The sequence below is a fragment of the Carassius auratus genome, chromosome 19, assembly GCF_003368295.1.
Source record: "Carassius auratus strain Wakin chromosome 19, ASM336829v1, whole genome shotgun sequence".
In the NCBI taxonomy this organism is placed as follows: domain Eukaryota; kingdom Metazoa; phylum Chordata; class Actinopteri; order Cypriniformes; family Cyprinidae; genus Carassius; species Carassius auratus.
The window spans coordinates 28,988,349-29,001,426 of record NC_039261.1 but is presented as its reverse complement, the minus strand read 5'-3'; the positions used below and the strand labels follow the sequence as shown (position 1 = coordinate 29,001,426).

Below are 13,078 nucleotides of genomic sequence, written 5' to 3'. Positions count from 1 at the left end.
TTGTAACTTGAATAAGAATGAATGTGCCATCTGTCCCAATCTTCAATACATTCATATGAGTGATAACAGTAGGGGTTTTCTTTGGGAGTGTGGAAAAGTATCTATATCAGGGATGTATTTTTTTTTTTTTTCTTTCCCAGAGGAAACACTTTAAAGTTTAAATTGGTAAACTCTTCTTATTGAATTGACTGTATTAAATATTTTTTGTGAATCTTTTTTTTTTAGGTTTATTTTTCTGATTTCTTCAATTTGAACATAAATTTGTCACTCGAATGTGTTCATAAATCTTATTAAATTGTGTCCTGTATTGTTGTTATTATTATTTATTATATGCCTATTTCATTATTATTATTTACTAATTGGACACATAGCTGTTTATTAGAGGAGAGTTTTAAAATGACTGGTTATTACACAAATCTGCCTAATCCAGGGTTTTCAGCATTTAATTTAGACACTAAGCATCCATTGCATAAATCTAATAACTGGTTCTGTTTGGTTCGATTTATGGGAACCCAAGCAACCTCCAACGCCTACTCGTTGACCTTCATTCAAATGCCCTTTTACTTTGTGTTTGCTCTTTCAAACCCGCTTCATTTTAACGTAGTGATTGACAGGTAAACCGACCAATAGCCATTTAGCTTTGGTTTTGTCGACTTGAAAGTAGGAGGGCTACAGGGTAAAGGCGTAAGGGGAGTTTGACTCGTTTCAATGAATCGGTTCTTTTGAACAGTTCATCTGAATGAACTCAGGAATTATTTTACGTATTGACGTCATTGCGTCATCGCTGGGCATAAACTTATTTCTATCACATTTTATAACGAGGGTGTTTTAGTTTTAAGTTTGTTGAAGACATAATACAACTTAACGTTAAAATATACTCATATTGACATGAGAACTGCTCGGATTCTTACATGAAGCAATCTGTCCTACTCTACGAGAGTTGTAGGGTACTTAAGTTGTAGGTTGTCTACAAACCGGTAGGTTGGTGGTTCGATCCCCGGCTCCACCTGACCAAGTGTCGAGGTGTCCTTGAGCAAGACACCTAACCCCAGCTGCCCCCGAGGAGCTGGATGGCGCCTTTTATGGCAGACACCGCCGTCGGTGTGTGAATGAGTGAGTGGATGGGTGAATGTGAGGCAAATTGTAAAGCGCTTTGGATGGCCATGTGGTCTGTTGAAAGCGCTATATAAATGCAGTCCATTTACCATTTACCATTTAGACGAGACTGGTTTTGTGAAGCGATTCAACCGACTCATTGAGAAGATCCGACTCTGACAGAATGAATCATTAAAAAAACGGACATCGTTAGAACACGTGTTTTTGTAATCTGGAGAACCGTCCTCTGTGAAGCTCAACGTGAGTTGTCATTTGATTCATTGTTATTTAGCATATTTTCTAAAAATCTAAAGCACTCCTCAGCTAGAAATATCACTCCTTGTTAAACCTAAACAGCATTTATATTTCCAGTGTCTGTAGTGTCTCACGAATAACAAAAATCGTGTGGATTTTAGCTTTCAAGCTAATTTGTCAATAGATTATGCGTTGAATTTGAACATGGACGCTTGACGAAACAACAGCAGCATACTGCTTCTGATCGTACAAATCCAGTTCTTTAGTAATTTTCTTTATGCAAAAGGCCTTCAGGGACTTTCTGCCTAAATATGACACGCATGTTTATCATTCACAAATGAAAACTACTGATTACATTTCAGATAACAATCTGCTCTCCATCTGCGTTCTCGTGCTGTCCTCCTCTGTCCTGTTTAAGAATGGGCAGTGTGTTGGCTGCAAGTGCCCCCAGCCCTCCTGCCCCAGGGCCAGGTGGAGCAGGTTTGGTGTCAGTACCTCCAGGATTCACGATGCCCTCCGTCTCTCCCATCTCTGCGCCTGGCAGCTCTACATCCGGGCTCCAGGAGACCGAACCTTCTCTTTCAAACCCCGGTGGCTTTGAAGAGTGCCACCGCAAATGCAAAGGTAAGAAAATGAATAAAAATAGGAATAAAAATTATTAACAAAGTAGTTAATATAGAAGTTACATAAGAATTTGATCAAAAGTGACCGCTAAGACACAATTTTAGAAAGGTTTCTATTTCAAATAATAGCTGTTTGAACTCCCTTTGACCTTATGAAAAGTCCTTGGTGCAAAAATAATCATTATTAGAATTAGAAGATACTGAAGACTGGAGGAATGGAAGCTGAAACTTCAGTTTTGCCATCACAGAAATAAATAACACTTAAAAGAAAACCGTTCTTTTAATACTAATATTATTACAGTCTTTAATGTATTTCTGGACATATAAATCTATCCCTGCTAAACATTAAAAATGTTTAAAAAAAATGCATCTTTTGTAGGCCTACGTCTGCGGTAACATTTACATTAATGGCTGATTTATACTGAAAAATGTATTACCAAAAAATCTTATTTTGGGGATTTCATTCCATTTTAATCTTTCTTTAAATGTAAATGTGACACAGAAATGAATTGGAATCGAAAGGCTATTCTTAATCCAGCTGTATCGTGTATGACTTTGGATTTACACAATTACAAATTCTTATACTCTTACACTAATGTCTGTTTGTCCCTCAGAGGTGTTTCCTGTGCAGATGGAGGGTGTTAGACTAACAGTGAACAAGGGCTTGAGCAACCACTTCCAGGTCAGTCCACTGTGTCCACCGGTGGATTTTGTTGAGCCATGTTTAAAGGAAGTATTCTTGACCATCACCATCGTCCCTTGTTGTATTTCGTAGGTCAACCACACAGTGTTGTTAAGCACTCTAGCAGATTCCAGTTACAGGTTTGGAGCTACTTATGTGGGGACCAAACAAACAGGACCAGCAGAGGTACACAAATCTAGCTTGCGATATAAATATATATTTTCCCAGAACAAATGCTGTTGAAAGTCTAATTTAAAAAAGGATTTTGTGCCATTTATCTAAATGTTTATAGTTTACCTACATTTTTTTTTTTATCAGGCCTTTCCCGTCATAGTTGGTGACATGGACAACACAGGGAGCCTAAATGCACAGATTATTCATCAGATCGCAGACAGAGTGCGCTCGAAATTTGCATTCCAGGTGTGTATTTGTGTAAAGAGCCTATATGTTGTGTTTTTATGATTAGTTGAGTTGTGATGTAATGTGTTAATGCATTACTGGATGTATTTGTCTTAAACAGACTCAGCAGCAGAAGTTTGTGAACTGGCAAGGAGATGCTGAATTCAAAGGAGAAGATTTCACTGCTGCTGTGACCTTCGGCAACCCAGACGTCTTGGTTGGGTCAGGTAATTGTCTTCTGTTTCATCCATGATTATTAGTGCCTCAATTTGAGCTTTATTTCAGCAACTTTATTTGTTCTTAGTCTTGGTAACTCTCTGTTCCTCTCTCCTTCTGTCCCTCCATCTCTCTCAGGAATTGTTATAGCTCATTATCTCCAGTCTGTCACTCCGTCGCTGGCATTAGGAGGAGAGCTGGTGTACCACCGACGGCCCGGAGAGGAGGGAACAGTCATGTCTCTGGCGGGCCGGTATACAGGTAAGCACAGAAAGAACTGTGGTTAGGTTGGTGGTGTATCAAATTTCCATGCCGTGATAATTGAATCTTTATATCATAGTGATGAATTATAGTACAAAGTAAATTGAAAAGATCCCTCCTAGGCTACATCCACATTAATCTGGATAAACAACTCTTTTTTCTTTCTTTTTTTCTATGTTTTTCAAATAACAATAGAGCCTTTTAAATATAATATGCAATAAAATTTGCAAAGAAAATAGATATTGTAAACAGATAATTAAAGGGCAATATTTATATTAATAATATATATATATAAATATATAAATAGTCTGTAAGTTTTGTTGCCAAATTGTAAAAATCTGAATGGGCATTTGCAAACAGGCAGCAACTTTATCGCCACACTGACACTAGGAGGAGCCGGAGCTCATGGGTCGTATTACCACAAAGCCAATGATCAGGTAAATGTCCATTAGCAGAGTGAGTCATGTCTTTATTTGTTCATTTTTTTTGTTTTGTTTTGTTGCTTTATAATGACTTTTTGTTGTTTGGCATTAGTTGCAGGTTGGCGTGGAGTTTGAAGCAAGCACCAGTATGCAGGACACTAGTGTATCATTTGGATACCAACTGGACGTCCCCAAAGCTGATCTGGTCTTTAAAGGTTAGTAAATATGTATGCATTGGTACATACAGACAGCAATCAACAACATTTTATCATCTTGTAGGGTTATGATGAATTAAACAATTGCACATGTGCTCCTAAGTAAAAAATAAATAAATGAAGTGCATAAAGAACTTAATAAAAATGGCTCTATATAAATGTAAAAAGTAATTACTTTTACCTTAAACAAAGTGATATTAGGTGGCATTTACAAGCAAATTGATTAAAAAAATTAATACTAAGGGTACACTAGGTTTTAAATATTTCTGCTTCAAACTGTATTTAATAATTATGGAATATTGTGTTTTTTAAACATTGAATTAAAAGTCAGATACAATTTATGTAACCCAAAAAAAAAGAAGGAAAATAATGCAGGACTTTTAATTATATACATGCCCAAAATATTAAGACTTTTCATGAAGTAAAAAAAAAAAATAGAGAATTGTATTCAACTTTTGTCTTTTTATTCACTCACATACTATTAAATAACAATAAATAATCTATTTTAGTCACAAATATGTAATTGTGTCATCGTTCATTGAGCAGCATTCCATTTCAATCTTATTTAAAACATTTGTGTCATTTCAAGGAGTGTTGCCTGATATTCCAATGAATAACCACAGATACCTTATTTTTTATCCTGTCTGTGCAATCTGCATGAGATTTCTTTGGTTAAAATGTATGGGATATGAATTTTTCGCTCTCTCTGTAGGATCCTTAGAAAGTAACTGGGTGGTTGGAGCCACGCTTGAAAAAAAGCTGCAGCCTCTGCCTCTGTCACTGGCCCTCTGCGCTTTCCTCAACCACAGAAAAAGCAAGTTCCAGTGTGGGTTTGGCATCACCATTGGTTAATACTTCCTTGATGCATTTTACACACCAGTGCTGTTGCTGGTAAAACAGCAAAGATTGGACACACTTGCATATTTATCCACATCAGTCAGTAAACATGAAGCAAAATAAAGTCATATTTTCTTGTTAGTTCCATGTATCAGACCAACTTTTGCAGTGATAATTCCAGTATATCCAAAAACATACATTTAAAAACATCACTACTGCTTGATGCATTTATAACAGAAACCAAGAGCAAATACACACATACAATTTGCCTTTCATTTTATTTTTTACATTCATTTATAATATATTATTTCCTTGTTTGTTTTTTGTTTTGTGTTTGAAGTAGTAGTTCTGGATTTGTTTATTTTCCCTACGCAATGAGTAGGGATTTTTTTCACAATGATTTTAATCATGTTGCTGGATCTCTGTACTCATATAAATACCTATAGAAATAAAATATATGCATTGCAAGTATTGTGAAACATGGATAAATTCTTAAAACAAACATATATCTGTCCAGCAAACAGAGATGCATGTTTATGAATGTATTTTTGTTGGTGTAAATATTTTTATTTAGAGGTAGAATTGTTTTTCTAATAAATTTGTCTGATACCATTGCATTTAGAAACATAAACAAGAAAAGAAGGAAATAAAATCATGTGCTCTATTCTATGACCAAATCTGAAATTTATGATGGTATTTTGCCACACTGTTATAGTTTTTTTCCCACCACATACTGTGCCTTCACAAACACTTTATAAATATGTATGTGTATTGCCTAATAATCTCTCCACACCAAGTATAGTGTGTGTATTATTTAAGTATGATTAAGTATAAACCCTATAAATGATAAATTAGACACATTGAATGGTCATAATATTGCCTGTAGCTGGTATGATTGCTTTACTAGCATTAACACAGTCATTTTTTTTTTACCAACCCCATTGACCCTGTGTGTTTTTGTTCTTTTTGTTTTTTTTTAATACATGCCAGAAAAATACAAAACAGATTAGTTGCCCCATGTCCCTTGGTTCCTTCTGAGTGATTGCATGTTCAGCAGATATCAGACTCTTTTTAAATGCAGATAAGTGTTGTGATGAAGAGGGCAATGTCCAAAAGGATCCTCTTTAATACCTGACTCATCAATCATCATTACAACATCCTTACGTTAATACGTGCAGACCAACATGCAAAGACAGCGATGTACCTCTGCACTTGAAGGATTGTGAGAGCGTACTACTTTCAATGTAATTTTCTTTTACCGAACCGTAATTTTATTGACAAATATTAAAATGCAATAATATTACCATTTAGTATGCATAACATGAAAACTACAAAGTTTTCCCTTTGAGTTCTACCTTAAATTCATATATTATAATCAACATAATGTGGCCATTTAAGAACAGATGATTTGAACAACAGTGATGTTAAATACAGCATATTTTCTGCATGAATGCAGCCATAATAAGCTGTTCACCGGTATGCAACTGAATCAATAAGACAGAAGCTCAGGGGTCAGTTCTCTGTGATTGATAAGTGCAGATGCGAACAGTCTGGAGGGTGGTTTTGTGTAACTGGATGTAACCTTTTACCTCACTGGCATACCGTTGATTTTTTTCTTTCAAGACTGTGTATCAAACCAATAAACACCTGTCTGCAGATCCTGTAGTAACCTTATGCTGTTTCCTCATTAATCATTTACTTAATTACATCACATTATATCAGGGATTTTCTTTTTTTACTATTATTCACTTAACACTCTTTTTAACAAAGTTCAACCAATTAAAATTTTTGAGATTTTTGTAAAAATGCATTTAAATTAAAAATATTTTACAGTAAAATTGTCCTTTTAATAAAATAGCCATGGGAGCTGGCATGGTTTTAAGAAGAAAAAAAAAATCCCCAATAATGAAGACAATTTTCATTAGCAATACTTTAAACCAAAACTAATAATACAGGAATTTTTAAAAATGTTTTCCCTTTTCCTTCATTTGAAAGTTTTATAGACATTAAATTAGCTTGTTATACAGTACTCCTCTGACTCTGCAGGAATAATTGTGAGTCACAGATCTGAGTTCAGTTCGGTTCGGTTGATTTCATGATGTGGAATAAGTGACATGGCATGTACAGCTGACAGCAGGGCACTACCTTCTGGACTTTACTGCCTTTATCAGAGCTCAGAAACCCATTTAAATACAGTGCTGTTACCTTCTCAACACTTACACACAGAAGAGGACAAGAGAAAGGTAAGGATCTGGACAAAAGCACAAATTAATGCATACTTAGGAGTTTTTTTTTTTTTTTTTTTCATTTAAATGCAAGCTAGTCAAAAATATTTATTGTGGTCTTGCCTAACAAAATGATTTTATTTTTCTTGTAGAGTCTGCGCATAATCATGAAGGTCCTTGTAGTGTTTGTCATTGCAGTTTTCACTGGTAAGTGTTTGCGAGTGTTTGAAAACAAATTGGAGGTGCTCTCAAAACTGGTCAGAAAATATAACCAGTTAATATATTTTAATTATGATGAATCCTTTAGGATGTCATGCCAGTATGTTGTGGCAGGACGAGTCAGTCCCCAGTATGGATATGGTGAAAAACGCTTTCTGGCATTACGTGTCTCAGGCAACCCTCACAGCTGACGACACCCTGCAGACGATCCGAAACTCAGAACTGGGTCAAGAAATCAAGTAAGCATAGAAGATGATGAAGTGATAAACTGGCTATAAAACAACTTTGATAAACACAAACATCTATCTCCATTTCTCCTCAGTGACAGGATCTCTCAAAGTGCAGATGCCATCAACAAATACACCCTGGCCATTCAAAGTCAAGTAACTCCTTTGACTCAAACCCTGATGGCCAAACTTTCCCAAGAAGCAGATCGCCTGAAACTGCGCCTGGAACAGGAAATGACATCTGTGCAGTCCCAGCTCAAGCCTTACGTTGATGAGATCAGAAGTGATATTGAGGAGCAGGTTGAGCGGCTGAAGAAGGATGCAGCTCCATTTGCAGAGGCCCTGAACTCTGAGGCCCTGAGATCTGCTCTGGTCCAGGGGGCCGAGGAGCTGAAGGCCAAGGTGGAAAGAAGTTTGATGGAGATGGGTCCTCAAACCGAGGAGCTGAAGCAGAAACTGGACCAGCACTTTTTGGAGTTTCAGATGAGCATGTCACCATTAGCCCAAACCTTTCAGAGTCAGCTGGCCCAGAGAAGTCAGGAGCTCCAGAAGAATCTGGCTCCCTATTCAGAGGAGCTCGGCAAACTGGATCCATACGCCCAGGACCTGAAGGCCCAGTTAATAGCTCTCTGGGAGTCCTTTGCCAAGAACAAGCAGTCTTAAAAGACTTTTGAGAAATGCTAAAGGACACTTCTTTTACCACTGGGGGTTTCACATAGTATATTTCTTTGTTGCTCATGTATGTTTTTCCAAAAAAATAAAAATGTAATAAAATAGCACAAACACTCCTTTATCATGCTGTGGTCACTCCAATTGTGTGAGCGTTTTTCAAAACAACACAAACACTATCTCTAATATACTACACTATGTATATTTGTAATACTGGTGTCCATTTGCACGATTTTAATTGCAGAAATGAGTGTGAGGCTTCTTAACTTTAGATTAGATTAGATTCAACTTTATTGTCATTGCACATGTAAGGTACAAAGCAAACAAAATGCAGCTAGCATCTAACCAGAAGTGCAATAAGCAGTAAGTACAGGATATACAGTGTTTACAATATGTTACAAATGTACAATAAATATACAAATAAGGTGGTAATATTCATAGTTTACAGATTTTAAATTCTATCAGCATGATATACAGATAGGTGTACTATGAACATACTATACGGATGGATTATGTAATAAGTGTGTGTACACTATAAGCAGAAAAGTATTTAATTCTGGCAACCCAAATATGATCACTAAAAGTTATAAGGCAAGTCTGTGGCCATCACACACTATGCAGATTACTGTCAGCTCTGCCCAAAATCAGCAGATTGGCTCTGACCTTCAGCAACTAGCATCTACGTGTCCAATTATTATTAATATCAGTATGAAAATCATGTGTATTCCAGTCTTTAGAGCCACAGACAAAAGAGCAAGGGTTCAAATCCTGATCATTTTGACGACACCCTGTCACCAAGCACCCAGCTGTTTTACTTAAAACTTCAATCTTAAGGTCATGTGGCCTTTGAACCCTACTTTTTGTAACATTTCAATTAAGATAAATAGCCTCGATAAAAGTGTGTCGGTCCACAATCTATAGAACTTGACATTATTATTTTCTGTGAAAAATAAAACTGGTCTACTGAAACATTAAAAGAGCAATTACAGTTGTGAAAATGTATAATGTTTGCACCTTTACATTTTAAATAATATGCATAATATCTTAGGTAATAATAACAACAATATAAAACTAAATGTGATGTAATGTTTTTAAATGTAAAAAAACTGATGCATTGTCAATTACGCATTTGATATATATTTATATTTCAACTGAGGCCTATTAAACAGATAAAGAGAGTTTATCACAGTCCTCTTGCACAAACTCTTCATGCAAGAAATGCTCAAGATAATAGACTGATTCTGATTTGCTGACATGATTATCTTATCCTGTTCTAGTCTAAAACGCAACGACATTTTCCCATAATTGATTGGTAACTGTGAAACAGATGTATTGTAGAAAATAATATAATCTATTCAAAGAAGCCAACAATACATGGGCACATGAAATACATGAGTCAAGTGTTCTTAGCTTGCTGAGCTTAAAGTTACAGCTCCATTTTAACAACGCTCCTTCCAAATGAGGTGAATGAGAAACAGTGATTAAATCATGACTAGAAGAGAGATAAATGATAAGCTTTGATCCTTGAATCATGCAAGCCAAGATGCTTTATAGTAGCAAATGTCTTGTTGCATAACAATTAAATATTAATTATGCTGCAACAAATGTCTTTTTTGTTTTGTTACAGTAACATCAATGTCCCACTTTTTATGACTCGGTCAATCTGTTTTCTGCTGCTTTATGATTATCATGGTATTAACAATTCAATGGTGTTCAATAAAAATACACTGATGTTCAAATATGACATTGTGACTTTGTTCGGTGCTTTCACTGAGATACCTCTGGCTAGAACACCTAACCCAATGAGCTACATTAGTTTTTAATGAACCAGTTTTTAAATTATAGAACATTGTGTCCTTTTGGAACCTTAATCATGCAACGTGGAATGGAAGACTGCGATAAACAAGTATCTAAAGAGAAGAACTTTGGACACAAGCTGCCAATTCACCTGTTCAGTCACATTATGGCTATCAACATGACTGTGATCCAAGTCATATAAATACCAGCTGCTTCCAAACTCTCGTTACAGAACACATTGGAAAATCTGTCTGGTGTACTGTCCAAAACCAATCATGAAGTTTGTGGCTGTAATCTTTTCTCTCGCTGTTATTTCAGGTAAGAGATCACCAATGAAATCAAATCTTCACAAACTCAAAATGCATCTATGCTTATGCTTAGAACTTGGATCACTTCGGCAGACCATTTGAATGGATTATGTGATGGTTTTCTTTGAGAGCTTGATGGTACAGATGAGATGTCTACAACTGACAACATTAACAAATATTTGACACATTAAAGAATATATTTGTGCTCCATTCTGACTTTGCAGGCTGCCAGGGGAACTTCCTGTTTCAGGATGAACCAAAAAGCCGCTGGGAAGAGGCAGTGGATCAGTTCTGGAACCATGTGTCCGGGCTGACCTCTAAGGCTGAGGAGATGAGGGACAACATCAAGGCCACCCAGCTCGGCAGGGAACTAGAGTGAGTAAATGCTACAAAACATTGTAGCAGAGCAAATATTTGAGATTTTGAATCTGTAAAGACGTAGGAAAAGCTAGACTCATTCCAGTCCAGTGTCAAGAAAGCTGATGTATGACAATGAAATATATTGCTTTGCAGCACTCTGATCAGTGACACCATGATGGAGCTGCAAATGTACAAAGATGACTTGCACACCAAACTGGCCCCTTATGCACAGGAGACTGCCAAGAGATTCAATGAAGATGTTCAGCTGCTGGCGAATAAGCTCCGCACACATATGGAGGACGCTAAGGATCGTGTCGGTGAATACACAGAGGAGCTCCGAACCATTGTGGAACAGAACGCTGATGAGGTCAAGAACAGGGTCAACAACTATGCCAAGAAACTAAGGAAACGTTTTAACAAGGACATCCAAGAGATCAACAAGTGAGTGACGGCAGTAATGATCTAATCTCAATTACTGCATATCTTTTGTTCCACCTCTATAAAAGGTACCCTACCGTTTGTGCAGATTTAAAATAAGTAAATACATTAATTAATTTGCATGCATTAAATTGAATACATTATTAAATTGAAAACATTTAAGTGGCAGTAAAGACATTTATAATGTAACACATTTTTTGAACTTTCTATTCATCAAAGTATCCTGGGAAAAAAATAACAGTTTCCACAACAATATTAAACAACGTAACTGTTTCCAACATTGATATTAATAATAATAATTATAAATGTTTCTTGAGCAGAAAATCAGCATATTTGAATGAGCATATCAGCGTATTAGAATTTCTTAAGGTACATGTGACACTTAAAATATAAATAATAGTTGCTGAAAATTCAGCTTTGTCATCACAGGAATAAATTAGATTTTAAAAAATATATAAATAGAAAGCAGTTATTTTGAACTGTAATATTTTATAATATTCATAATTTAGAGTATTTTTTTATAAAATAACTGCAACTTTGGTGAGCATAAGAGACTTCAAAGAGAACATAAAATATATGACCAACCTCATATTTTTGAATGGTAGTGTACATAGCAAACTTTCTGTTCATGTATATATTGTTCATGTTTAATATTGAACAGCATTGTTTAATATGCCTTATTGACACTGACAGTTTAGGATGTACATTAAATAAATAAAAAGATTTACATTTTGATTTTGATGTTTCTATTACCATAGAATGAGCAATAGATATGATAGTCAAAAGAATTAAAAGAATTCAGTTATTAGATAAAATAAAAAAATATATATATATGTTACAAGTAAAACAAGTAAATTCTAATCTATGAAAATTCTATGATTGTTTCTTCTCTGCTCTAAAGGAAAATGTCCACATACTTTGAGGAGGTTCAGTCTCGTGCTACTCAGGGTATGGAGGATATGAAGGATCGTCTCGAGCCTTACTTCACCTCAGTGCATCAGCGTGCTGAAGAGAAGATGACAACTCTGGCAGAACTGCTGAGAAGCCAGGGAGAAGGAATAAAAGAGAAACTGGAATCACGAATGCAGGACCTCAAAGAGAAAGTTGAGAAGAACACAGAAGATATGCGTAACACAATGCAGGAAAAGGCAGAGGAGATAAAAAATTGGTTTGAGCCCTATGTGTCTCAGGTCCATAAGCAACTGGAGACAGTCATGGAGGGCTTGTAATACCGTAAGAATTAGGTCCCATAGGAAAAATAATAGAATAAGCTTTTCGCTAAATGTTGCTTATAGAAATTAAGGTAATGGAAATGTCAAAGTAATGAGTGAAATATACCATTAGTACTACATGGATATAACAACAGATGTAAACTATGTAATATAAAGCTCAATAAAACCAGCATCTACCAATGAGTATTAGTATTCTGGTTAATTGTCTGTGTATCACATGTATATGGGTCAATGACATCACTTACTTTTGTCTGAATCTCTTATTTAAAAATACATAAGAAATTACACTATAAACATGTTTTAATTTCTGGGTTAAAGTGATTTTCATATTTTTGTGGATCTTAAGGGTAGAAATATATAGGTCTTGTATATGTCTGTATAAAAATAAGCCTATATTAACATTAGGAGTCATGACTTTTATTATTAATATTAAAAATAAACTGTGCTTTTAAAAAAATATATAAATAAAAATTAACACTTCACTAGTACCTTTTTTCAAACCAGCATAATAAAACATTAACATTCCATGTAAAATCTAAAATCTAAATTCATAAAAATAAAAATCTTACCAAAAAGATCCATATCAACGGATTCTATG

General features: G+C 35.4%; 3 protein-coding genes across 4 annotated transcripts; all 3 read left to right on the top strand.

The window, feature by feature from the left end:
• Positions 1-1,201: 1,201 nt before the first annotated feature.
• On the top strand, positions 1,202-6,253 carry tomm40l (translocase of outer mitochondrial membrane 40 homolog, like). 2 transcript variants are annotated; one of them, XM_026290077.1, is made up of 10 exons: positions 1,202-1,356; positions 1,769-1,974; positions 2,588-2,655; positions 2,749-2,841; positions 2,974-3,075; positions 3,176-3,281; positions 3,409-3,531; positions 3,892-3,968; positions 4,066-4,168; positions 4,881-6,253. In XM_026290077.1, exons 2-10 carry the CDS (start codon positions 1,770-1,772, stop codon positions 5,018-5,020), a joined length of 1,017 nt encoding a protein of 338 aa, XP_026145862.1. In that variant the 5' UTR covers positions 1,202-1,356; position 1,769; the 3' UTR covers positions 5,021-6,253. The 2 variants fall into 2 exon arrangements, with proteins under 2 accessions (XP_026145862.1, XP_026145861.1); XM_026290076.1 differs by having other exon boundaries at positions 1,203-1,356; positions 1,713-1,974.
• Positions 6,254-7,104: 851 nt separating this feature from the next.
• apoa4a (apolipoprotein A-IV a) lies at positions 7,105-8,470 on the top strand. Its single transcript, XM_026290074.1, has 4 exons — positions 7,105-7,248; positions 7,383-7,437; positions 7,538-7,688; positions 7,772-8,470. Exons 1-4 carry the CDS (start codon positions 7,120-7,122, stop codon positions 8,337-8,339), a joined length of 903 nt encoding a protein of 300 aa, XP_026145859.1. The 5' UTR covers positions 7,105-7,119; the 3' UTR covers positions 8,340-8,470.
• Positions 8,471-10,300: 1,830 nt separating this feature from the next.
• Positions 10,301-12,664, top strand: apoea (apolipoprotein Ea). The gene is made up of 4 exons (XM_026290075.1): positions 10,301-10,460; positions 10,675-10,825; positions 10,964-11,251; positions 12,150-12,664. Exons 1-4 carry the CDS (start codon positions 10,418-10,420, stop codon positions 12,475-12,477), a joined length of 810 nt encoding a protein of 269 aa, XP_026145860.1. The 5' UTR covers positions 10,301-10,417; the 3' UTR covers positions 12,478-12,664.
• Positions 12,665-13,078: the final 414 nt, after the last annotated feature.

Coding starts and splice junctions, on each gene's coding strand:
- apoea (XM_026290075.1), top strand. CDS start 10,418: ATGAAGTTTGTGGCTGTAATCTTTTCTCTCGCTGTTATTTCAG. Junction 10,461..10,674: donor TTCTCTCGCTGTTATTTCAG/GTAAGAGATCAC, acceptor CTGACTTTGCAG/GCTGCCAGGGGAACTTCCTG. Junction 10,826..10,963: donor CAGCTCGGCAGGGAACTAGA/GTGAGTAAATGC, acceptor ATTGCTTTGCAG/CACTCTGATCAGTGACACCA.
- apoa4a (XM_026290074.1), top strand. CDS start 7,120: ATGGCATGTACAGCTGACAGCAGGGCACTACCTTCTGGACTTTACTGC. Junction 7,249..7,382: donor CAGAAGAGGACAAGAGAAAG/GTAAGGATCTGG, acceptor TTTTTCTTGTAG/AGTCTGCGCATAATCATGAA. Junction 7,438..7,537: donor TGTCATTGCAGTTTTCACTG/GTAAGTGTTTGC, acceptor TGAATCCTTTAG/GATGTCATGCCAGTATGTTG.
- tomm40l (XM_026290077.1), top strand. CDS start 1,770: ATGGGCAGTGTGTTGGCTGCAAGTGCCCCCAGCCCTCCTGCCCCAGGG. Junction 2,656..2,748: donor GCTTGAGCAACCACTTCCAG/GTCAGTCCACTG, acceptor TGTATTTCGTAG/GTCAACCACACAGTGTTGTT. Junction 2,842..2,973: donor AACAAACAGGACCAGCAGAG/GTACACAAATCT, acceptor TTTTTTTATCAG/GCCTTTCCCGTCATAGTTGG.